The sequence below is a fragment of the Coregonus clupeaformis genome, unplaced genomic scaffold, assembly GCF_020615455.1.
Source record: "Coregonus clupeaformis isolate EN_2021a unplaced genomic scaffold, ASM2061545v1 scaf0127, whole genome shotgun sequence".
Classification (NCBI taxonomy): domain Eukaryota; kingdom Metazoa; phylum Chordata; class Actinopteri; order Salmoniformes; family Salmonidae; genus Coregonus; species Coregonus clupeaformis.
The window spans coordinates 78,783-104,855 of NW_025533582.1; the positions used below are offsets into that span (position 1 = coordinate 78,783).

Consider the following 26,073-nt stretch of genomic DNA (forward strand, 5'->3'; position numbering starts at 1 on the left):
AAGAAAATATAAATTCAATCAGAAAGCCTCATCAGAACAACAGTAATATGATCTTTGCAACACATGTATCCAAAGCCAGTCCTCTCCAGTGGGCTACTACAGAAAGGAAGCAGCGGTGAAGGTTCAATAGAGAAGATAATAAGAGCAGCAGGGTTTTTGTCTGGTATCTGGCAGAGCTGGGACATGGGTATCGGGTGGACGAAGTGTCCTCATACCTGAGGGAGACACAATGGGTCTCCCCCTCTCTCAGAGAATATGACGAGGCTTCTGTAATGTAATATGTCAAATCTGCCATACGTTTAGCCAGTCTCTCCGAAGAATGCAGGATCACAGCCATGTTTTATAATGTGTCAATTGATTGTTGGTGGTGAATCATAGCATTGGAGTCTATAGGCTACATATACTACTAGTGCCCCATATTGACCCCTATTAGCAACCTGAATTGAATTGACTGAACTTTTTTCAGACTCATTTTCTTTTCATAAGTGCACAGTATAACACTTAATGAATCGATAAGGATGGGTATATAAAATATCTAACATTAAATATATGAACAAAATATGTATCCGTCTTTTGTTTTCAGATCAGTGTGTAGATGGAGAGGAGACTAGGAGAGGAAGCAGGTGTAGAGTATTGAGACAGACCCTTCCCTAGACTGAGACAGAGCAGATGTGGCTCACAAATCTGTTTTTGAACATGGTATATAAATAAACAACAGGAGATTGAACAACATTGATACTACAGGGGACCATACTTTCTCAAATTGTTGTTGCTAAATGAATTGAGCAATAAAGCGTTATTCATTATCATTAGGTGGACATGCATGTCATTTCTTCAATTTACCTCATTCAGAGGTTTGTGAATCAGATTGCATTTCTTATTCAAATATTGAACACACTAGACTCGTTTATAGACCAAGTCCATTGGCAGTAGTAGTCTAATGCCACCTTTATTTCAAAATAACCTTGAAAACAGTAACAGTAGAGTAAAAATTACAATGTGTAATCTAGACTATAGGTATGTTGAAATGTAATTGGTCAAGGATACAGTGATACTATGAGGCGTGGTTTTCTTCAAATTGTCTTTAGCGCCATTGGCCAATTTTGTTTTTTTGGGAGGGTGGCGGCTGGAGAAAGTAGTGAGGCAGACATTTTTCACTTCAATGACAGGGTCTATTTGCAAAAAATATACATAACCGCGAAATTGAAAATATGTATAGGATTTTGCTGTTAGGTTTCTAAAGTCTAAACCACATTGAATGGGCGAATCCGAATACACAATTATAAGGTAAGTTTGCACAGGCTACTACTGCGAAAGTGCCAGACGACTCCACGCATGAAAACAGTGGCTTGTGAACTTTGGGACACATATGGAAATGTACATGGTATTGTAGTCTAGATGCATGAATATGTAAGCTACACTAACTATGTTTTATTGGACTGTGCTTAAGAAGCCTCTTGCGTACTATGTACTGACCTGGTATACACTAACAGCGAAAAATGGCATATTACCAAGTGGACCAACCATGAAAATGTAAACGAGGGAGTAAAATACTTGATAGGTCCTACGATTATGATAAGGGTAAAACAGTTGTAATCTATAAAGTAGGTAATATACTTCGAAATCAATTGGTATAATTCATTAGGTTTAATTACTGTCTGAATAAGACAGGATATTGGGCAATAGGTAGCGTGTCAGCTCTCTGATTTTGTGTTCCAGTTCCTGACTCCAGCATGACGTTCTCGTGTTTCAAAGCCTCAACGTGAAACCCAAATCCACAGTACGGTCATTTGCAACCAAATTTCCAAATAACTCGCCCTGGCCCACCAAGCCTGTCTTTCATCAGTCTTGAAAGAAGGTAAAAGAGGCTAAAACCAGGGTTGAGAATGAAAAGCCTTACTCTTGGCCAAACATCCAAGCTGAAATGCAGGCAGCCATAATGCAAAATCTTCTATGAATGGTTGCCTTATACACACGCTGCCGGGCCTGCAGTCTCCCTCCCTGGTTGTGATTACTTTGAACACTACAGCAGGGATTGGCAATTTTGATGGGGCTGGAGGCCACAAAAAATCTGAACTCATCATGAGGGGCTTCCTGGTCTGCGTACCCACATCCAGAGTGGCTGACAAAAGTAATGGGGGTCTCCTGGTCCATAATTCGAACATGATTGCTACAAGTTCAGATAGCTGGCTGGACTAACTTACCAATGTAAAAAATGTTAGCTGACATGGGCTAATTGAGTGACTGACATAACAAGAGAGAAACTTCTGATGCACAACCAAATTTGTGTATTCTACTATTCTAACTCCCAGTAAATTGAGACCCTGACAATTGTTGTATTTTTGGGGGAATTGATCTGCGGGGGGCGGGCTGCCAGTTGGCCATCCCTGCTCTACAGGATATTGGCCCTTCCAGTGCCAGGCCTGATCTCACTGTATGTTGTTGCTGCATTAAGTTACTGAGAGAGCACATTGAAACTGTAACAGGAGCTCTTTACTTTATTCATCCACCATAACATTGGATTTAGTGTGCTTTACAAACTAACTGTTTTGCCTATAGGTGTAGCTGACTTGATATCTGAAACTCTCTGATCTTGACTTTTAGGGTACACAGTTCTGTTCAAGCCCCCAACCGTTTACAAGCTGAATGTGTGTATTCCTTCAGTGAACGTCTTGCCCGACCACTCTATAGTCTGGTCAAAAGAACTCCAGGTGCTGTGGAGCTTAACTGACAGACAGACTGCTCGGCTGCCTCACCATTGGTATGTCCAGCTGATTCCGCTTCTGGTTGCTGCTACTGTACCTGTGTCACTGAATCTGTGTTGCTATTGTGCTGCATATGGAGAATAAGGCCTTGCTCTCACCCAGCATCTCCAGTTTCCCTCTAATGAAACAGGGACTGGGAGAGAGGGTGATTGAGAGATTTGGGAGGTTTACTTGTGTAAGGTCTTTGCTGTTGTTTTTCTCTTGTGCAACGTTTGTGTGGCGTATTTGTGTCACTGTTTCACTTACCCTCTGGCACTCACAGCAGTGGCTGCCTGACTTCCTTTTGGATTGGTTCGCATCTGGTTTGGGTTTATTTGAGCTACTTAATTTGGTGTATGGTCGGTCGTGATTCCTCCACCATGCTCTCCAGCTCTCTTTTTCCCCGCCTGGTTTTAATTTGGATCATAAGGACTTCTGTGCTTGTTATGCACCCAAATGGACAGCAGTGTTTCTCTGCTTAGTGCGCAGGACAAGGAGCAAGCTCTTCATGCACGCCACATATACAGTATGTGTGCACTCTCCTCTCATTTTGGGCATGTAACTATGCCACCCTTTTTGGAATGTGAAGACTTGCCACTTATCTCTAAGCCATCTGAAAGCAGAAATATTATTTGAAATTATACCAAAGGCAAATCCAGGAATAACCTGGGTTCCCATAGCAGTATAAAATGGGTATAGGAAAACTCAAATGTTGATTTATTATTAGAAAATGATTGTTTTTATTTGTTCAGTGTATTTTGGTTAATTCATTGTATTGGTTAGTTGTCTGTGTTCCCTGTGGTGACAGTGACAGGAGGTAGGCTGTTCTCTCCTTCAGTCTCAGTAAACCTACATCCCAGTGGGAGGCCAGTGATATTGAGTTGAGGGCTGTTGAAGTAGGCTTAAGAGGCATGGGTTGTAAGTAGTGTTTTGTTCCTGTCAATATTTAATAGTAGAATGAAACATTAATGAGAACCCTCAAATGAATGCCTTGCTTTCTAATGTCTATATAGTTTGGCCTCAGTCTTCCACAGTGCACACTGTGAATGATCTGCTCTCCATTTTAGAGCGTCTCTGAACTGAAGCACATTACATGTCCAACTGTCATTCCACAGACCGGTTTGCCTGGAAATGGAGCAAACTGGTCTGATATATCCATATAGTATAGGTTACATAGCAACGTCTCTCTTGCTTATAAAAATAGCCCGCCCCATTTTACTGGGAGTAAAGATCCTGGTCAACAGACAAATAATCTCCTGTCATTGCCATGTGCATGACTGAAACCTTAATTCAATTTAACCTAGATCGGAGGCGTGACCTAACCAGTACTTTGATGCCACCTGTCCTTGTGAAAGCTAATAGGTGAACATAATGGTTCACCATAGCATACTCTCAAGCCGAGGGCACCTTGGACCAGGACAGTCATTAGGGTCGTTCCATGTCATTTCAGCAAGCCACGTTTATGTCCCATCCTTCATTCTGATATTTACCATGTTCTGACCACTAGATGGTGCTGTTCCTACGTTAAGTTTATTATTTTAATATTTTTAAGAATCCCCCCCATTGCAAAATGGCATATTAGTTTCCTTACACTGTAAGCAGTCTATGGACACGGTATGAAAGCAACCCATGCTTTGGTTTTGTTTACCTGGCCACTCTTTCAAATGCTAACTGTTTAGCATTTGTTGCACAAATCCAATGCAACTAAATGGACCCTATATCAGCATTTCCGCGCTTCATATCCAAATAATCTATAAGTAACATCCTTGAGTTACTTCAGGATGATTTGGACATGAAGTGTGAAAATGCTAATAATGGTTCCATTGACTTGCATTAGATTTGTGCCATAAATGCTAAAAAGTTAACTTTGGAAACACTGAACAACAAAACCAGCGCATGGATTGCTGTCATACCTTGTCCATAGACTGCTTACAGGGTAAGGAAACCAATATAACTTTGTAATTTGGGGGAACTATCACTTTAACATTGAGGAAGGGGGGTTAAAAAGAAGTCACTTGAAACAGCACCATCTAGTGGTCAGAACCTTGTAATATCAGGATGTAGGATGGGACATAAACCTAACAACTTCAATGACTAATATATCTGAAAAGGGGGAAAAAATCATCACCAAATTCACTGGGAATACATTACATAGGATGAAGAAATAATACTCTGAGATGCAGCTCCATACTCCTTGTCAGACTTAGAGAACTGATACTATGTACTCGTTGTTGTTGAGGTGGGATTGGCGTTGTGTATGGAGGGTCCGTGGGTGGCTTTTGACTCGGTTAGAAAAATGTTTGGTCCAAATCAGATGTTAGGTACTATATTTATTGAATATTATATGAATCCTATAAATTAAAATGGCCTATTTGGGAGCAATCAATTAGCTGAATTTCTCAGAGATCAAATTATATTTCAACAAAATAATGTTGCAGGAATTCTAATCTTATTTGTTTCTAACAGATACAATTTCAGAACAATCTGAGATGGTGGGTGTCAATCCTATTTTTTTTTGTTGTGCTTTTTGAGGTGGAACGACCCATTAATTAGTTAATGTGCTAAATACACACAAGTGGATTTCTACAGATTGGCCTTATTTACCCGACTGGAGGATAAGTAGAGGGCCACCACAGTGCCTTGTAGGGAATGGAGTTCTTACCCTGTTCCTGTTTGATGTGCTGCTGTAGTATCTACGGCTGCACAACTATCTCCATCATGGACATTTTTTACTTCATGATATCCGTGTCAAAGAGTCAGACCTTTCTCCAAAGCTCATATCAGGGGTCACTGAAACTCGTGTAGGGGTTCACTGAGTCTCATCTTCACAATCTTTATTAATCTGTTTCAAGTCAGTAAGACACTACATTACCAAAAGTATGTGGACACCTGCTCGGCAAACATCTAATTCCAAAATCATGGCCATTAATATGGAGTTGGTCCCCCTTTGCTGCTATAACAGCCTCCACTCTTCTGGGAAGGCTTTCCACTAGATGTTGGAACATTGCTGCGGGGACTTGCTTCCATTCAGCCCCAAGGGCATTAGTGAGGTCGGGCCCTGATGTTGGGCGATTAGGCCTGGCTCGCAGTCGGCATTCTAATTAATTCCAAAGGTGTTCGATAGGGTTGAGGTCAGGGCTCTGTGCAGACCAGTCAAGTTCTTCCACACCGATCTCGACAAACCATTTCTGTATGGACCTCACTTTGTGCACGGGGGCCATTGTCATGCTGGAACAGGAAAGGGCCTTCCGCAAAGTTGGAAGCACATAAGCGTCTAGAATGTAATTGTATGCTGTAGCGTTAAGATTTCCCTTCACTGGAACTAAGGTGCCTAGCCCGAACCATAAAAAACAGCCCCAGACCATTATTCCTCCTCCACCAAACATTACGGTTGGCACTATGGATTCGGGCAGGTAGCATTCTCCTGGCATCTGACAATCCCAGCTTCGTCCGTCGGACTGCCAGATTGTGAAGCGTGATTCATCACTCCAGAGTCCAATGGCGGCGAGCTATACACCACTCCAGCCGACGCTTGGCATTGCGCATGGTGATCTTAGGCTTGTGTGCAGCTGCTCGGCCATGGAAACCCATTTCATGAAGCTCCAGACTAACAGTTATTGTGCTGACGTTGCTTCCAGAGGCAGTTTGGAATGCAGTGGTGAGTGTTGCAACCGAGGACAGGCAATTTTTTTTACGCGCTTCAGCACTCTGCGGTTCTGTTCTGTGAGCTTGTGTGGCCTACCACTTTGCGGTTGAGCCGGTGTTGCTCCTAGACTTTTCCACTTCACAATAACATCACTTACAGTTGACCGGGGCAGCTCTAGCAGGGCAGAAATTTGACGACCTGACTTGTTGGAAAGGTGGCATCCTATGACGGTGCCACATTGAAAGTCACTAAGCTACTGCCAATGTTTTTCTATAGAGATTGAATAGCTATGTGTTTGATTTTATACACCTGTAAGCAAAGGGTGTGGCTGATATAGCCAAATCCACTAATTTGAAGGAGTGTCCACAAACCTTTAATAAATATAGTACCTAGCATCTGATTTGGACCAAACATTTTTCAAACATTGAGTTTAGACATGAATCCACCCACGGACCCCCCACACCAATCCCACCCCAACAACGAGTATATAGTATCAGTTCTCTGCATCTGACAAGTAGTATGGAGCTGCCGCTCAGAGTATTTTTTTCTTCATCCTATGTAATGTATTCACAGTGAATTTGGTGACGTTTTTAGTTTTTCCCCTGTTCAGAGAAATTAGTAGTCGGATTGGACATAGGTTTATGTCCCACCTAGTTCACCTAGTCGCATCTCGGGGATTCGAACCAGCAACCTTTCGGTTATTGGCCCAACACTCCTAACCGCTAGGCGACCTGCCGCCCCGTACGTGCTTACAGGGTAAGGAAACAATATGTAATATGGGTGAACTATCCTTTTAACACTCGGAACGCCAGAATTCTTAACTACTAGAATGGCCATGACGGTCATTCTTACTGTTGATATTAAAATTGTGTAAATATTCCATAATAAATAATTAATTGCTAAATGAATGCATTTATTATGTTAAAATAGGTAATAAGTAACCTCAGGACACCAAATGTAAATTGTAATCGGTCAGAAAATATATTGATTGACCCAGAAGTGCATAGACTGTAAATACTAAAATAAGAAGATAGTGTATTTTCTGACTCTTAAGTATAAGTTGCCTGCCCAGCAAGTATAACCTATATTAAAACTAATTTCCCACATAATTATAATAATAGATTTACATTTACATCATTTAGCAGACGCTCTTATCCAGAGCGACTTACAAATTGGTGCATTCAACTTATGATAGCAAGTGGGACAACCACTTTTTTTTTTTTTATGTGGGGGGGGGTAGAAGGATTACTTTATACTATTCCAGGTATTCTTTAAAGAGGTAGGGTTTCAAATGTCTCCGGAAGGTGGTCAGTGACTCCGCTGTCCTGGCGTCGTGGGGGAGCTTGTTCTACCATTGCGGTGCCAGAGCAGCGAATAGCTTTGACTGGTCTGAGCGGGAACTGTGCTTCCGTAGAGGTAGGGGAGCTAGCAGGCCAGAGGTGGATGAACGTAGTGCCCTCGTTTGGGTGTAGGGTCTGATCTGAGCCTGAAGGTAAGGAGGTGCCGTTCCCCTCACAGCTCCGTAGGCAAGCACCATGGTCTTGTAGTAGATGCGAGCCTCAACTGGAAGCCAGTGGAGTGTGCGGAGGAGCGGGGTGACATGAGAGAACTTGGGAAGGTCGAACACCAGACGGGCTGCGGCGTTCTGGATAAGTTGTAGGGGTTTAATGGCACAGACAGGGAGCCCAGCCAACAGCGAGTTGCAGTAATCCAGACGGGAGATGACAAGTGCCTGGATTAGGACCTGTGCCGCTTCCTGTGTAAGGCAGGGTCGTACTCTCCGAATGTTGTAGAGCATGAACCTGCAGGATCGGGTCACCGCTTTGATGTTAGCGGAGAACGACAGGGTGTTGTCCAGGGTCACGCCAAGGTTCTTGTGATGTGTCCTATAGACAATATTAAATTGACAATAGTCTGATGGGTGACAATTTCATCAATTGTCAAATAGAGTTCTGAAGAGACTAATGACCAGCGCAGTGTGCATTGACAATGAAGGGAACAGAGCTTACCAAATAGCACTTCTTCCATATCATCTTACAGAGGTCCGTGCAGGCCAGATGTTTTGATTTGTATACCCTATCAGAAAGAGCAGATTCTAATTAACCTATTTGTGACCCGTTTCAGGAAGCTAGGTGTATGTCGCACGTCACTACTTCACAGGAGAGGCATTTGAACATATTTATTTTTGTTTAAATCAAAATGTATTTTTTGTCAAAGGCTTTCTGGAACATGTGAACTTTCATGTGCCTTAATAACAAACTGTTTTGCCGTCTCTACATACGAATACAATTGTTAAATTACGAGTCTGTTTATAAAAATACAGGAACCATCCCGCTAGCCATGATTGGCAGAGATAATGGATGGGCAAAACGTGCCGAGAGATGAGTTTGGATTGGCCTGCCATGTAGCACGCTTCTGTCTATAACATGAGTTGCTCAGTATGTGTAGGTAAATGTAAAATAATCCATGCTACCACAGCTTTTTTGAAAGATAACGTTAGCCATAGAGAACTCCAAAAGTGTTGCTACTGCTCTCAACAACATTGCTGCCCAGAATTTGGCAGGCACTATCGATTTAAGATCAGTGGGAAAAAGTTGTGATGGACTAGTTTCTGCACACGGTCAGTGTGAACCGGAGTGACTTGACACAACAACGGGCCAAACAAGCTGTAGCTAGCTACAAACCAAACGGAAAAGACACCCCGCCGTGAAGCGTTCATCCATGTATACGGGTAAGGGTCTAGCTACATTTTCAGATATTCTAAGTTTCAAATTTTAACAGAAAGTCGTTTTCATTGCAATTTAAAGCTAGTTAATGTTACATGTATGATCTGTGTAGTAATATTATTAGTATCTCAGAAATCCATTTACATTGCTAGTTATAGCCTAATGTTAGCTAGCTAGCGTTAGCTACCTGCAGATTCATACTCCAGCATTTCATGCATGGTGGCTAGCTATGACAATCCGTTTGTACTGTAACTATGGGTTGGGATTATGGTTCATTGTTTAGCTAGCTAGCTAGCTAGCTACATGTCTAAACAAAGGACTCCACTTCGTCAGATAATTACATGACCCATCAAGTTAGCCAGGTGTGTCTGGGGGTGATTACGGACATCGAACATGTGTACATGTCTAGACAATAGTGACCCATCCACTTAGCTAGATGTGGCTGGGGGGTGGTTATAGCATTTCTTTCACATGACCCATCAATTTAGACAAGTGTCTCTGAGTAAGCATCATCTAATAATTATACAATATTTTTATCTGGACACTTTCAAAGTCAGATTAGGATATAGGCCAAGGACTAGATAAAGTGTATTTTTACCTAGAGTTTTTCCTAATTGCAAGCTACTACTTTTGCCAATTTTAGTCTTGAAATCTTTGGTTGTTTACTACACTACCTTACTCACTCTGTGTAGCACATTACCTAAATGTGAATTCTCAAAAAGATGGGTGAGGCTTAAGAGGGTGTGAATGATGCTGAATAGGTTTAGACAAAGAGGAGCTCTCCAGTAAGTGTACCATAACATTCAAGGGCCATTTTCTCAAAAGTGGGGTTACAAGTTGATCAACTTTCAAAGCAGAATTACTTTCCCATTGTTCCCCAACTGCAGTGTATGATATACAATTTTGTAGCTGAGTCTCTACATTTTATCCGATGTTAAAATAAAAAACAATTTCAAATTTTTCGACATAATATCGAGGCGGTCGGTCACATTTTTGCCGAACAACTCTACAAATTGTGCGGATGGTCTTTGTTTAAAAATATAACTTTTTCCTAGAATATCCATGGATCTGTGCATGTTCCTCATAGGCTACTGGTGACGATCAGCAGTAGTCATTTCAGAAAAATATCCTATTTTCTTCTGTTATATAAAATGATATTCTTACTGTAAAATATGTGTGTTGACTGTGGTAGGGCAGGGACCGTGATGTCTGCTAAATGAACAAGTTGATTTCATTGGCATGACACAGCCATAGAAGAGCATGTCACAGCCATAGAAGAGCATGTCACAGCCATAGAAGAGCATGTCACAGCCATAGAAGAGCATGACACAGCCATAGAAGACTATGGCACAGCCATAGAAGAGCATGGCACAGCCATAGCCTTTGGTACTAAGCACAGATAAATTAAACTCAACATGCTATTTAGTTTTTTGAATAAATGTCTTGTATCATGTTTTTCATGACCTTCCTAAACTAAATATTAATGGATTTCTTTGTGGTTGTGTATGTTAACACTAGGGGGCGGTTTTGCGGACACAGATTAAGCCGAATCCTAGACTAAATTGCAGTTCCTCTTGCTGCGCCATAGGCAAGCACCATGGTCTTGTAGTGGATGCGAGCTTAGACTGGAAGCCTGAATTTATTATGTATCCCCATACTCTTCCTGGGCTTCAGTGAAATTAAGCCAATTATACATTTGAAAAACATTGCAATACCTTCATAATAGATTTCACAACATATTAAGTGTGTGCCCTCAGGCCTCTACTCTACTACCACTTATCTATAACACAAAATCCATGTGTGTATAGTGCGTATGTTATCGTGTGTTTGTATGCATGTGTCTTTGTTTGTGTTGCTTCACAGTCCCCGCTGTTCCATAAGGTGTATTTTGATCTGTTTTTTAAATCTAATTTTACTGTTGGCATAAGTTACTTGATGTGGAATAGAGTTCCATGTAGTCATGGCTCTATGTAGTTCTGTGCCCCTCCCATAGTCTGTTCTGGACTTCGGGACTGTGAAGAGACCTCTGGTGGCATGTCTTGTGGGGTATGCGTGGGTGTCCGTGTTGTGTGCCAGTATTTCAAACAGACAGCTCGGTGCATTCAACATGTCAATACCTCTCACAAATACAAGTAGTGATGAAGTCAATCTCTCCTCTACTTTGAGCCAGGAGAGATTGACATGCATATAATTAATGTTAGCTCTCTGTGTACATCCAAGGGCCAGCCGTGCTTTTTGTGGCACCTGACCACGCGACTGAACAGTAGTCCAGGTGCGACAAAACTAGGGCCTGTAGGACCTGCCTTGTTGATAGTACTGTTAAGAATGCAGAGCAGCGCTTTATTATAGACAGACTTCTCCCCATCCTAGCTACTGTTGTGTCAATATGTTTTGACCATGACAGTTTACAATCCAGGGTTACTCCAAGCAGTTTAGTTTTCTCAACTTGCTCAATTTCCACATTATTCATTACAAGATTTAGTTTAGGTTTAGTGAATGATTTGTCCCAAATACAATGCTTTTAGTTTTTGAAATATTTAGGACTAACTTATTCCTTGCCACCCATTCTGAAACTAACTGCAGCTCTTTGTTAAGTGTTGCTGTCATTTCAGTCGCTGTGGTAGCTGATGTGTATAGTGTTGAGTCATCTGCAAATGTGGACACACTGGCTTTACTCAAAGCCAGTGGCATGTCATTAGTAAAGATTTAAAAAAGTAATGGGCCTAGACAGCTGCCCTGGGGAATTCCTGATTCTACATGGATTTTGTTGGAGAGGCTTCCATTAAAGAACACCCTCTGTGTTCTGTTACACAGGTAACTCTCACAATATAGCAGGGGATGTAAAGCCATAACACAAGTTTTTTCAGCAACTGACTATGATCTATTATGTCAAAAGCCGCGCTGAAGTCTAACAAAACAGCCCACACAATATTTTTATCATCAATTTCTCTCAGCCAATCATCAGTCATTTGTGTAAGTGCTTGTTGAATGTCCTTCCCTATAAGCGTGCTGAAAGTCTTTAGTCAATTTGTTTACTGTAAAATAGCATTGTATCTGGTCAAACACAATTTCTTCCAAAAGTTTACTAAATGTTGGTAACAAGCTGATTGGTTGGCTATTTGAGCCAGTTAAGGGGGCTTTACTATTCTTAGGTAGGGGAATAACTTTTGCTTCCCTCCAGGCCTGAGGGCACACACTTTTTAGTAGGCTTAAATTGAAGATATGGCAAATAGGAGTGGCAATATCGTCCGCTATTATTCTCAGTAAATTTCCATCCAAGTTGTATGACCACGGTGGCTTGTCATTGTTGATAGACAACAATCATTTATTCACCTCTTCCACACTTACTTTACAGAATTCAAAATTACAATGCTTGTCTTTCATAATTTGGTCAGATATACTTGGATGTGTAGTGTCAGCGTTTGTTGCTGGCATGTCATGCCTAAGTTTGCTAATCTTGGCAATGAAAAAATCATTAAAGTAGTTGGCAATATCAGTGGGTTTTGTGATGAATGAGCCATCTGATTCAATTAATGATGGAGTTTGCCTTTTTGCCCAAAATTGAATTTAAGGTGCTCCAAAGCTATTTACTATCATTCTTTATGTCATTTATCTTTGTTTCATAGTTTACGTTTTAGTCATTTCATAGTGTAGTTAATTCTTTTTTTCTCAAGTTGCAGTATGTTTGCCAATCGGTTGTACAGCCAGACCTATTTGCCATCTCTTGCCTCATCCTTCTCAACCATAACTATTTTCAGTTCCTCATCAATCCACAGGGATTTAACAGTTTTTCTACAAAACTTATTGTATGACCTTTTATACACAATATTAGGCCCAGCCTTTGGAACTTTGGTTTTCCTAGATATGGCTACTTTTTTGTGATCACTACATCCGATGGATTTGGATACTGCTTTCAAACACATTTCTGCAGCATTAGTAAAGATATGGTCAATACATGTTGATGATTTCATTCCTGTACTGTTTGTAACTACCCTGGTAGGTTGGTTGATAACCTTAACCAGTTGCTGGCACTAGTTACAGTTTGAAGCTTTTTCTTGAGTGTGCGGAGGAGCAGGGAGACATTTGAGAACTTGGGAAGGTTGAAAACCAGGCGCCCTGCAGCATTCTGGAAAAGTTGCAGGGGTTTGATGGCACAAGCGGGGAGCCCAGACAACAGCGAGTTGCAGTAGTGAAGACGGGAGTTGACAAGTGCCTGGATTAGGACCTGCGCCGGTTCCTGTGTAAGGTAGGGTCGTACTCTACGGATGTTATAGGGCATGAACCTGCTTTGATGTCTGCAGAGAACGACAGGGTGTTGTCCAGGGTCATGCGAAGGTTCTTTGCACTCTGTGAGGGCAACACTGGAGTTGTCAACTGTGATGGAGAGGTCTTTGAGCGGGCAGGCCTTCCCCGGGAGGAAGAGCACCTCCGTCTTGTTGAGCTTGAGGTGGTGGGCTGACATCCATGCTGAGATCTGCCAGGCACACAGAGATGCGTGTCGCCACCTGGATCTAGATCTAGGAGGATGAGAACAGAGGAGAGCGAGAGAGTCAGCTTTGGCAGTGATTTGAGCCTCTGTGACACAGAGAAGAGCAGTCTCGGTTGAGTGACCCATCTTGAAGCCTGACTGGTTAGAGTCAAGGAGATCATTCTGAAAGAGATAATGAGAGAGTTCATCAGAGACGGCACGCTCATGTGTTTTGTAAAGAAAGAAGGGATACAGGTCTATAGTTTTTGACGTCCGATTTGACGTAGAGTGTTGGTTTTGTGAGGAGGAGAGCGACTCGGGCCATTTTGAAGTCAGACGGGACGTAGCCATTTTAATGAGGGAAGTGAGGAATGGGAGAAGGTCTCTAGTGATGGTCTGGAGGAGGGGATGGGGTCGAGCGGGCAGGTTGTCGGGCGGCCAGACCTCAGGATTTCATCTGGAGAGAGAGAGGAGAGAAAGAGGTCAATGCCTTAGAGTAGTTCTGTGTGGGTGGGACCAGTGGACTCAATAGGCTGAGTGAATGAGGAGCGGATGTCGTCAACCTTCTTTTCAAAGTGGTTGACAAAGTCGTCTGCAGAGAGGGAGGTGGAGGATTAAGGAGGGAGGTTCTGTAAGCTCACAATGAGCCACGGAGCAGGCTGGGAGGGCTGAGCGTGCCGGGAGGAATAGGGACAGTGCGAGTCATAGGATGCGAAAGGGAGGAGAGTATGGTCGAAGAGGCAGAATCAGGAAACCGACGGGAGAAGGATTTAGCAGAAGGGAGAGATGATAGGATAGAAGAGGAGAGCGTAGTAGAAGAGAGAGAGCGACGATTACGGCGGCGCATTACCATCTGGGTAGGGGCTGAATGATTTTGATTAAATCAATTTCCGTTTCCGTATGTACAAAGAAAATGCAGCTGATATTTGTTTGCTTTAGCCAAGGCTTTCATCTGACTCTCTTCGGGGAAGGCCCGTCCCAACTTCGTTACAAGTACTGATCACCTTGAGGTTTTTGGCATCATATTCCCAATAAAGTGTCCCTCTATAGCAGATGCTGAGGAGTACAGGAATCTTAAACTGGTTCTCAATAAATGTACAAAGTGTGCATTCCCAATTTTGCAGTTCTCCAACATTGTTGCACGTTGGAAAGGTGAAAGTCATGTCTCAAGGATTTTCCCAAACTCCTCTTGGTATGCTCAGCTTGAAGGTGGACAACATAGTGGAATCATATTTGGTGACAGTGGGTATGCACAGACCCCTATCTTCAGGCAATAGGACCTGAGCAACAACGGTACAACCAAGCTCATATCCACACCAGAGGTGTAGTGGAGTTCATGTTTGGTCTATGAAAGAGGCGTTTCCAGTGTCTCAGAAACACATTGCGCTTTCAACCAAAAATATGCTGCATTGTCATAATTGCAATGGCAGTGCTTCACAGTGGAAATGCGTTCTCTGGAGTGATGAATCACGCTTCACCATCTGGCAGTCCAACGGACAAATCTGGGTTTGGTGGATGCCAGGAGAATGCTACCTGCCCGAATGCATAGTGCCAACTGTAAAGTTTGATGGAGGAGGAATAATGGTCTGGGGCTGTTTTTCATGGTTCGGGCTAGGCCATTTAGTTCCAGCAAAGGGAAATCTTAACGCTACAGCATTCTGTGCTTCCAACTTTGGCAACAGTTTGGGGAAGACCCTTTCCTGTTTCAGCATGACATTGCCCACGTGCGCAAAGCAAGGTCTATACAGAAATGGTTTGTCGAGATCGGTGTGAAAGAACTTGACTGGCCTGCACAGAGCCCTGCCCTCCACCCCATCAAACACCTTTTGGGATGAATTGGAATGCCGACTGCGAGCCAGGCCTAATCGCCCAACATCAGTCCCCGACCTCAATAATGCTCTTGTGGCTTAATGGAAGTAAGTCCCCGCAGCAATATTCCAACATCTAGTGGAAAGCCTTCCCAGAACGGGGGACAAAGCAGGGAGCAAATTGCGGACCAACTCCATATTAATGCTCAGGATTTTGGAATGAGATGTTTGACGAGCAGGTGTCCACATACTTTTCATGTAGTGTAGCTCAAGTGATTGTCGCAAACAATAGCCATGGATTCACAAATGGAAATATCGGGACCCCGAACTGGTTCTAGTTCGAGAAGAACATTGGTACTGCTGCTGCTTCATGTTTCTCTCCTCCTCCTCCATAGCCAACTCAACATCAAATGATTCGCATCTTCATATCATGCTCTTCTTTTAAATACATTAGTTTGTGCTCATGAAATTCCATGGCCAGTTTCTCATGCATGCTCAGCCTCTTTTTCTTTGTCCTCTGGCCTAAGTTAGTGAAACAATCTTCCCTCCTGGCTGCTGCAGATGTAGCGGGCTGACCTTCATCCTGTTAAGACAAGTCCCCTCCAAGCTATGGTGATCATCTGCCTCTTGAAAACGATTGCTGCATTAGAGAACATAATTTATTCAAGAGTTGAGTTCATTACATAATTTTTGATGACTGACAACATGACATATTCCCTGCAGTCCGGGGATAGCACATGTTGAATGAATGTGTACTACCAAATGAGGATTGGAACAGAACGGTCCCCCAACTGAACTGCCCAAATGGTCCTCATCAGGGATACCTTCCAGGGGTTGCTGGCTATCAATGATCACGGTCAACAAGTCCCCCAGTTCATCTGTCTCTCGTCTTGAAATGCTCCCTACGAGCAACAGCATTTGTCTTTTTTAAATTATGTAATCACCAATTGTGAATGAAGAACAGGGCTGGCCATTCTGTTGCATTCATCTATTCTAATTATTATCTCAAAATGGTGTAACCTATATCAGTCCACCGAAAACAAGCAGTTTTATTAAGGCGTATGATACAAAATGCATTATACGGGGATGATTTCCGTATTTTGAAAGTTAAATATCTTGAAAATGTGAGTGCTGACAAGCAAAACATTTGGGGATTATGTCAACAATGGAGTAATGAAACAAATACCAAAAGATAGTTTTTGGGTGGAATTTTCCTTTGTCTACTCTAGACCTAAATGGGGTTGGCTACACAGTGAGAGCGTGCGCAATCTACAATGGCAAGACCAAGACAAATGGATGCACATGTTGCTTTAGCGTTGCTGCAAGATCTAAATGAAAATGACTCAGATGGCGGGGAAGAAATGGATCATAACATTTCTGATTCATGCTTGAACGGCTTTCCATATCTGGGAAAGGATCCATATCGGGCAGCAGGTGAGTGAGTTTCGGATCAGATGGCATGGCTGTACTTTGTGAAAGGAGGAACTCGCTGCTGGCCTGTTGCTGTGTTCTACAACATACTTGGCTGCTATCAACGCACACGTGTTGTTCCAGTTGTTCATAAGTCTGGCACACGGGCAACGTGAGACATATGAGGGCCAAGGCAGCAGCAAAGATTCCATGCGAGAGCCAAATTGCGCACAGCTCCCGGGGAGAAGAAACTGCCAGGTGGGCAGATGCACTTGGAACAGAACCCATGACCATGGGTGTAATCAATTAGCTTAATTTCTCAGAGATCAAATTATATTTCAACAAAATAATTTTGGTGGAATGCTAATCGTATCTATTTTAGGGACCACAGCCTAAAACAGCGCGCTGAAGGATCGGCAGATGAACACTAGATCCACATTCGTTTCAATGTGTGCAAGCCTTAAGGAGTGAGTTTGCCCCAGTCTGTAATGAGTTCACAGGTCTTTTGTGACAAAGGGCATTATCCCTGTAATTACCTCTGAACATGCTGACTAATGAGATGTGACACACACCAGCAGGTGGCCAAGAGGAGGCGGAGGGAGACTAAATGCTGCCGTCGGCTAAGCCCTGCTTACTGTAGTCACCACCACAACCCCTGAACCCATTCCTGTATGGGAAACCTACTTTTACCTTGAGACTGCAGCCCTGATTAGACTGTCAACAAAATATTTGGGAGGAGTCAGGAGTCTCCGGACAGAAGGCAGTTATAGCCCAAAGTTGTGCTGTTACGACAGGTCAGAGAGACGGTTTTAGAGACTGTGTCGGCATTGGCGAATCTTCCTGGGGAGAATATATATTTTTTGCTGTGCCTGGGCTGGCTAACGGGTCACCGTCGTTGGTATGTGTATGCACGCCAAAGGACAGCAACTGAGTTGTCTCTCCCTGAAGGAGCCGGTCTCGATCATAGCCAGTGACAGAGTGATCAAGAAGCTTGAGATGTCTGTCCTCTCAAGGGTCCGGGAGTGGGTTAGGATGAAGAGATGCAGCAGGTACAGTACTGTATGTTGGCGTCTGAAGTCTCTTGATGACTGCTCTTGACTGGCCCATATGTCAGGGCCAAAGACAGATTCATTCGTTTTCCGTGGGTGTCGGACATTCTATTCTAATCTAACTTTAATCACAGTAATGATTTTGTCTTGAAATGGACATTGGTTGTGGTTGTTCATCAATGTACTATTTTTCAGTCCGCTAATGTTCATTGAAGTTTGAATCGGATGCTGGAAAATGCTTGATTGGTAGTGAGGAGAGCAGGAGTTGACTGTATTCCAGGTGTTGAATTGAGTTGACAATGTTTTTGCCACTTCAGGCCATGTGCATACAGCATGTGTTATATGCTGTGCCAAATGGAGGTGGGGAGTCATGCTTGGACAAAGCCATGATGTAGGTTAATTGTGATGTAATAATAATCCTATAGTTTCCACCCCCTCAGCAGTATATTCTCCTGGTAGGTACTGTAACCTCATCCCCAGGCTAACCCAGGAAAAGTCTGGTGAATGACAGTACTCTTCTTGAGAGACCATATAGAAATGCCTGTTGTTTTGCTGCCTCTGTCTATGGTGGCATGAGAGGAAGCCTGAAGCCGTACCTTTTAAGGAAGCAGCATAACTTCCTAGAGGAGTAACCAACCACAGCTGTTTTTAAGCCGATGGTGTCTGGGTGTGGACTATGAAGTTCTACAGTATAGATGCAGATCCGAACCACGTACACAGATGGGTGTGCTGTAGAGCCGAACTGTCTTCGTGGAGAGCTGTATACCAACATGACAAAGGTATTTCTGCAGTCCATGTCATTGGTCTGGTGTGCCCTGAGTACCAGTTGTGCTATCATGCAAACTCTTGCCATGTTTGGCTTGACAATGACAGCAATTGTCATGAGCACAAACAGATCTGGGACCAGGCTAGGTTTGGTATTCTCTGACTGGGACAGCACTCTGACTGTAACTGCTATGTTTGCTGTTTGCTATCTTATGTGTATATTTGTTCTGGTGGTGGTGGTGGTGGTTGTTGTTGTTGGATTTTAACACTAGAACCGCCATAGGCCAATGCCCCCCCAAAAGCTATGTCCTGCTCCTTCCCTGACTTTTCCTAAATGTTTTGTATTTTACACTGCTCATTTGTCAGAATTTTAAAATCACAAACAGAAAAGTATTTAGAGCCTTTTAATCTGCAAAGACAATGTGCTGTATGACGTTGGTACATTTACATTTAAGTCATTTAGCAGACGCTCTTATCCAGAGCGACTTACAAATTGGTACCCAGCCATGCGCTAATGCGTCGCTCTCTCCTCACTGAATGAATCACAAATGGATGAATGAGTGATAATTGTGCACCTTACTTCACAATTGAGTATAAATTAGGCCTAACTGAATGAAGGTGAAGAGGCTGATTTCATTTAGAAAGATAATAGTGTAATCATGAGTTTGTAATGCCTATTTATCAGCAGCCAATAATTTGAGCGCGCGCCTTGCAGGTTGATACCATTCTCTTTTAATAATAATAATAATATGCCATTTACGTTTTACTTTGTAAAAATAAGCTGTTATGGGACTGTTTTATTTACTATAACACGCTAACTAATCACATTTATTGTAAGGGAAACGAAAACATGCTACATGTTGCAGTAGGCTTTTAGAATAATGCTAAACATATCCTTGACTCTATCCAGTGACGCAATTGATGCCAGCCAACTGAATGAATGACAAATGGATGCAATGGGTGATAATTATGCAAGTTGCTAAACAATCAAATGTAAATGTGGCCTAACTGAATGATGAGGGTGAAGAGGTTGATTTTAATTTAGAACAACAATAGTGCAATGATGAGTGTGTTATGCGTATTTATCAGCGTTGGTTCTCGTGTTAATAATTTAACCGCACGCCTTGAGGGTTGATACCCTTCTCTTTTATGTTTTACTTTGTAAAAAGAAGCTGTTACAGGGCTATTTTATTTACTGTAACTATATTACTAATCTAATGTATTGTAAGGGAAACGAAAACATGCTATGTGTTGCAGTAGGCCTTTCGAATAATACAAAATATGTCCTCTATCCAACATGATGAGCAGATAACAAATGATGCCAGTCAGCCTGCACAGCTCTGGCCCATCGAAACTATACCAAAACTAATTTTGCACATAATGAGAGTTAGCCTATAAACAAGATTAAATTGACAATCTGATGAGCATATTCTGCAGTTTCTATTACACTTACCTTTGTCAAATACAGTGCATTCAGAAAGTATTCAGACCCCTTGACTTTGTCCACATTTTGTTACAGCCTTATTCTAAAATGGATTCTATTGTTTTTTTCCCTCATCAATCTACACACAATACCCCATAATGACAAAGCTAAAACAGGTTTTTAGATTTTTGCAAATTTATAAAAAATGAACATAACTTATTTAAATAAGTATTCAGACCCTTTGCTGTGAGACTCCAAAATTGAGCTCAGGTGCATCCTGTTTCCATTGATCATCCTTGATGTTTCTACAACTTGATTGGAGTCCACCGGTGGTAAATTCAATTGATTGGACATGATTTGGAAAGGCACACACCTATCTATATAAGGTCCCACAGTTGACAGTGCATGTCAGAGCAAAAACCAAGCCATGAGTTCAAAGGAATTGTCCGTAGTGCTCCGAGACAGGATTGTGTCGAGTCACAGATCTGGGGAAGGCTACCAAACGATTTCTGCAGCGTTGAAGGTCCCCAAGAACACTGTGGCCTCCATCTTTCTTAAATGTAAGAAGATTGGAACCGCCAAGACTCTTCCTAGAGCTGGCCACCCAGCCAAACTGAGCAATTAGGAGAGAAGGGCTTTGGTCAGGGAGGTGACCAAGAACCAAATGGTCACTCCGACAGAGCTCCAGAGTTCCTCTGTGGAGATGGGAGAACCTTCCAGAAGGACAACCATCTCTGCAGCACTCCACCAATCAGGCCTTTATAGTAGACTGGCCAGACGGATGCCACTCCTCAGTAAAAGGCACATTACAGCCCGCTTAGAGTTTGCCAAAAGGCACCTAAAGGACTCTCAGACCATGAGAAACAAGATTCTCTGGTCTGATGAAACCAGAGCCCGGACTTGAACCCGATCGAACATCTCTGGAGAGACCTGAAAAAAGCTGTGCAGTGACGCTCCCCATTCAACCTGACAAAGCTTGAGAGGGTCTGCAGAGAAGAATGGGATAAACTCCCCAAATACAGGTGTGCCAAGCTTGTAGTGTCATACGCAAGAAGACTCAAGGCTGTAATCACTGCCAACGTTGCTTCAACAAAGTACTGAGTAAAGGGTCTGAATACTTATGTAAATGTGATATTTCAGTAAAAAAAATTATTGATTTGCAAAAAAATCTAAACCAGTTTTTGCTTTGTTGTTATGGGGCATAATGTGTAGATTGATGAGGGGGGAAACAATTATTGAATCCATTGTAGATAAAGGCTGTAACGTAACAAAATGTGGAAAAAGTCGAGGGGTCTGAATACTTTCTGAATGCACTGTAACTCTCATAATTCAAGAGGTACAGCTCGGTATTTCCAAATTTCCCTTTTTCCAAGAATATCCGTGCTGTCCATACATTCAGCACATGACCACTCACGTGGCAGCATTGCTCTGCCTACTAAGCAAAAACTAGTAACATAATAAACGTACAATTTAAAATATGCTATTCTGTCGTCAATGGATGAATGGGCGATAGAAACCAGATAGAAACTGATAATGGTGCATCTGACTTCAATGAACTAAATGATGAGGAGGGTGATTTTAATTTGATTGATTTGAAGGATGAGGGTGAAAGTGGTATATAATCTCCCCTCAGAGAGTCAAATCAGACACTGAGTACAACGTTCACAATGGCAAGTCGAACCAAACGAATGGACGCACTGACAGCATTGCAAATGCTGCCTAATGTAGACGAGTTGTAGTCAGATGGAGGATCGGATATTGAGCTTGAAATCGATGTTGCTGATGAGGAGTCTTCATCTGATTCTGATGTTGATTTCAAGCCTCTGCCTCCGATGCCTGAGCTTCGCCGCAGAAAAACCAGAACAGAGCCAACTGTCACAGTGATCCCAACTGCCACGGTGAGACAGGAGTCTGGGAACGATGGCACAGTTTGGGTAGAAAAGTGTGTAGAGAGCTCAACAGGAAGGCGGCCTTCCCAGAATATTCTCACAGAGAGAGCAGGCCCTACACCTCACGCAAAGAGACAAAATGCCAGCGCACTAAAGAGATTTCTTTGTTTATGTGACATGCAGATGTTGAAGCACATCAGAGATTGTACTGTCGCTCATGCGCACAGAAAAGGAAACAGTAGGTGGGACATGTCTATGGATGAACTCAAAGCATTTATTGCACTTTTGTATGTCCACAGAGCATATGGCGGAAAGAGCAAGGATGTGGAGTCATTTTGGCCTGATTGGTATGGGGTGGACTTTTTCCGAGAGACCACATGCCACACAAACGCTTCAGAGAGATTATTCGACACCTGCCTTTTGATGACAAGGAGACAAGACCGATACGCGTGCAGAAAGACAAGTTTGCCGCCGTCTCCGACACCTGGAAAAGTTTTGTGAATTGCATCGCTTGTTACCAGCCAGGAGAAAACATAACTGTTGATGAGCAACTGTTCCCAACAAAAGCTTGGTGCTGTTTTACCCAATACATGGCCAACAAACCAGACAAATTTGTAATTAAGTTTTGGTTAGCCGCCGATGTCGAAACCAAGTCCTTGCTCAATGGCTTTCCATATCTGGGGAAAGCTGAAACCAGGCCAGCAGGTGAGCGTCTGTCTGAGACTGGTTTTGAGACTCGTGGAGCCTTACATGGGCAAAGGCAGAAATGTGACCATGGACAACGTCTTCACATTAATTTCCCTGGCAGACAAGTTGATTGCAAAGAAGACTAGACCTGCTCGGAACAATAAACAAACAAAGGCGGGAGCTGCCCCCCCTGCAAAACAACATACAGTGCCTTGCAAAAGTATTCATCCCCGTTGGCGTTTTTCCTATTTTGTTGCATTACAATCTGTAATTTTAAATGGATTTTTGTTTGGATTTCATGTTATGGACATACACAAAAAGTCCAAATTGGTGAAGTGAAATGAAAAAAAAAAACTTGTATAAAAAAAAATGCTACATAATAAATAACGGAAAAGTGGTGTATTCACCCCCTTTGCTATGAAGCCCCTAAATAAGATGTGGTGCAACAAATTACCTTCAGAAGTCACATAATTAGTTAAATAAAGTCCACCTGTGTGCAATCTTAAGTGTCACATGATCTCAATATACAGCTGCGGAAAAAATTTAAGAGACCACTGCAAAATTATCAGTTTCTCCGGTTTTACTATTTATAGGTATGTGTTTGGGTAAAAATAACATTTTTGTTTTATTCTATAAACTACTGACAACATTTCTCCCAAATTCCAAATAAAAATATTGTCATTTAGAGCATTTATTTGCAGAAAATGACAACTGGTCAAAATAACAAAAAAGATGCAGTGTTGTCAGACCTCGAATAATGCAAAGAAAATAAGTCCATGTTCATTTTTAAACAACACAATACTAATGTTTTAACTTAGGAAGAGTTCAGAAATCAATATTTGGTGGAATAACCCTGATCTTTCAATCACAGCTTTCATGCGTCTTGGTATGCTCTCCACCAGTCTTTCACATTGACGTTGGGTGACTTTATGCCACTCCTGGCGCAAAGATTCAAGCAGCTCGGCTTTCTTTGATGGCTTGTGACCATCCATCTTCCTCTTGATCACATTCCAGAAGTTTTCAATGGGGTTAAGGTCTGAAGATTGGGCTGGCCATGACAGGGTCTTGATCTGGTGGTCCTCCATCCACACCTTGATTGACCTGGCTGTGTGGCATGGCACATTGTCCTGCTGGAAAAGCCAATCCTCAGAGTTGGGGAACAATGTCAGAGCAAAAGGAAGCAAGTTTTCTTCCAGGACAACCTTGTACGTGGCTTGATTCATGCATCCTTCACAAAGACAAATCTGCCTGATTCCAGCCTTGCTGAAGCACCCCCAGATCATCACCGATCCTCCACCAAATTTCACAGTGGGTGCGAGACACTGGCTTGTAGGCCTCTCCAGGTCTCCGTCTAACCATTAGACGACCAGGTGTTGGGCAAAGCTGAAAATTGGACTCGTCAGAGAAGATGACCTTACTCCAGTCCTCTACGGTCCAATCCTTATGTTCTTTTGCAAACCTCAGCCTGGCTCTTCTTTGCTTCTCATTGATTAAGGTCTTTTTTCTAGCTTTGCACGACTTCAGCCCTGCCCCTAGGAGCCTGTTTCGAACCGTCCTCGCCGTGCACTTCACCCCAGCTGCCGTTTGCCATTATTTTTGTAGGTAATTTGATGTCATCCTACGGTTGTTGAGTGACATTCGAATGAGTTGGCGGTCATCCCGGTCAGTAGAGAGTAGTTTTCGCCCTCTGCCGTCTGTAGCTTTGTTGTCCCCAATGTCTGCTGCTTGACCTTGTCCTTATGAACCGCCGTCTTTTGACATTTTAAACATCCCCACAGCATGATGCTGTCACCACCATGCTTCACCGTAGGGATGGTGCCAGGTTTCCTCCATACGTGACGCTTGGCATTCAGACCAAGAGTTCAGTCTTAGTTTCATTAAACCAGAGAATCTTGTTTCTCATGCTCTGAGAGTCTTTAGGTGCTTTTTGGCAAACTCCAAGCGGGATGTCATGTGTCTTTTACTGAGGTGTGGCTTCCGTCTGGCCACTCTACCATGAAGGCCTGATTTGGTGGAGTGCTGCAGAGATGTTTGTCCTCCTGGAAGGTTCTCCCATCTCCACAGAGGAACTTTGGAACTCTGTCAGAGTGACCATCGGGTTCTTGGTCACCTCCCTCACCAAGGCCCTTCTCCCCCGATTGCTCAGTTTGGCTGGGTGGCCAGCTCTAGGAAGAGTTGGCGGTTCCAATCTTCTTACATTTAAGAATGATGGAGGCCACTGTGTTCTTTGGGACCTTCAATGCTGCAGACATTTTTTGCTACCCTTCCCCAGATCTGTGCGTCGACACAATCTTGTCTTTGAGCTCTACGGACAATTCCTTCGACCTTGTGGCTTGGTTTTTGCTCTGACATGCACTGTCAACTGTGGGACCTTATATAGACAGGTATGTGCATTTCCAAATCATGTCCAATCAAGTGAATTTACCACAGATGGACTCCAATCAAGTTGTAGAAACATCTCAAGGATGATCAGTGGAAACAGGATGCACCTGAGCTCAATTTCGAGTCTCATAGCAAAGGGTCTGAATACTTATGTAAATAAGGTTAAAACAAAATTAAAAAATGTCTAAACCTGTTTTCACTTTGTCATTATGGGGTATTGTGTGTAGATTGATGAGGAGAAAAATAAATTTAATCAATTTTAGAATAAGGCTGTAACGTAACAAAATGTGGAAAAAGTCAAGGGGTCTGAATACTTTCCGAATGCACTGTATGTCTGCCATATACAGATAGCCTTTCCATCTTCTAAACACCAAGTATTATCTCCTTTTACATTAAAATATTTGTTGTTACTATTAGTATTATTATTCTATATAATTCTATCATTTTCTATTTTATTTTATGCAATAGGTTGGTGTGGATGTGCTCGACCAAATGTCAAGACTGTACTCTGTAAAAGGAGGTACTCGCCCCGACCTGTTGCGGTGTTCTACAACGTGCTCGACATGGCTGCTATCAACGCGCACGTGTTGTACAAGCAATGCCTTGACAAGACAGTCAGCAGGAGAGATTTCGTCATGGATGTGGCATGTGAGCTTTGCGAGAACCTCATGACCGCCGAGTAGGCCGCCAAGGCAGCAGCGCGTCCTGCTCTCTCTCTACTCTAAGCACCACAGCTCCCACTCGTGGGGGGGGGGGAAGAAGACACAATGTCAAGTCGGCATGTGCACACGAAACAAGGCCCATGAAAACTGTGTGCAGTGCAAACGATTTGTTTGTGGTGCTTGCTCACGCAAAGCCCTGAAGCTGTGTGCTGACTGTGGACCCGAAGCATAAAGAGAAGACGCGATTGATTCAGTCGTAAAGGCACGGGTGTAAGGGCACAATGCAGTGTCCGATACAATCAACAAATGACTGTTTTTATATTTTGCCTTGAATATATTTCCAAGAATATTTCTTTATGCAATTCATCCTTTACATTTGTTCATACACTGGTGCTTTTGTTTAGGAATACACTA

General features: G+C 42.7%; 1 protein-coding gene across 3 annotated transcripts in view; it reads left to right on the forward strand.

Moving 5' to 3' along the window:
- The first annotated feature begins 1,127 nt into the window (after positions 1-1,127).
- Positions 1,128-26,073, forward strand: part of LOC121540464 (G-protein-signaling modulator 2) — a 40,029-nt gene continuing 15,083 nt past the window's right edge. Inside the window, exon 1 of one of the 3 annotated variants that reach the window (XM_041849347.2) lies at positions 1,128-1,287. In XM_041849347.2, coding sequence (XP_041705281.1) covers positions 1,259-1,287 — 29 coding nt within the window. In that variant the 5' untranslated portion in view covers positions 1,128-1,258. Of the gene's footprint in view, positions 1,288-17,485; positions 17,852-18,549; positions 18,631-26,073 lie in introns of those variants that run through there. The other 2 variants (XM_041849346.2, XM_041849348.2) reach the window with 2 other exon arrangements.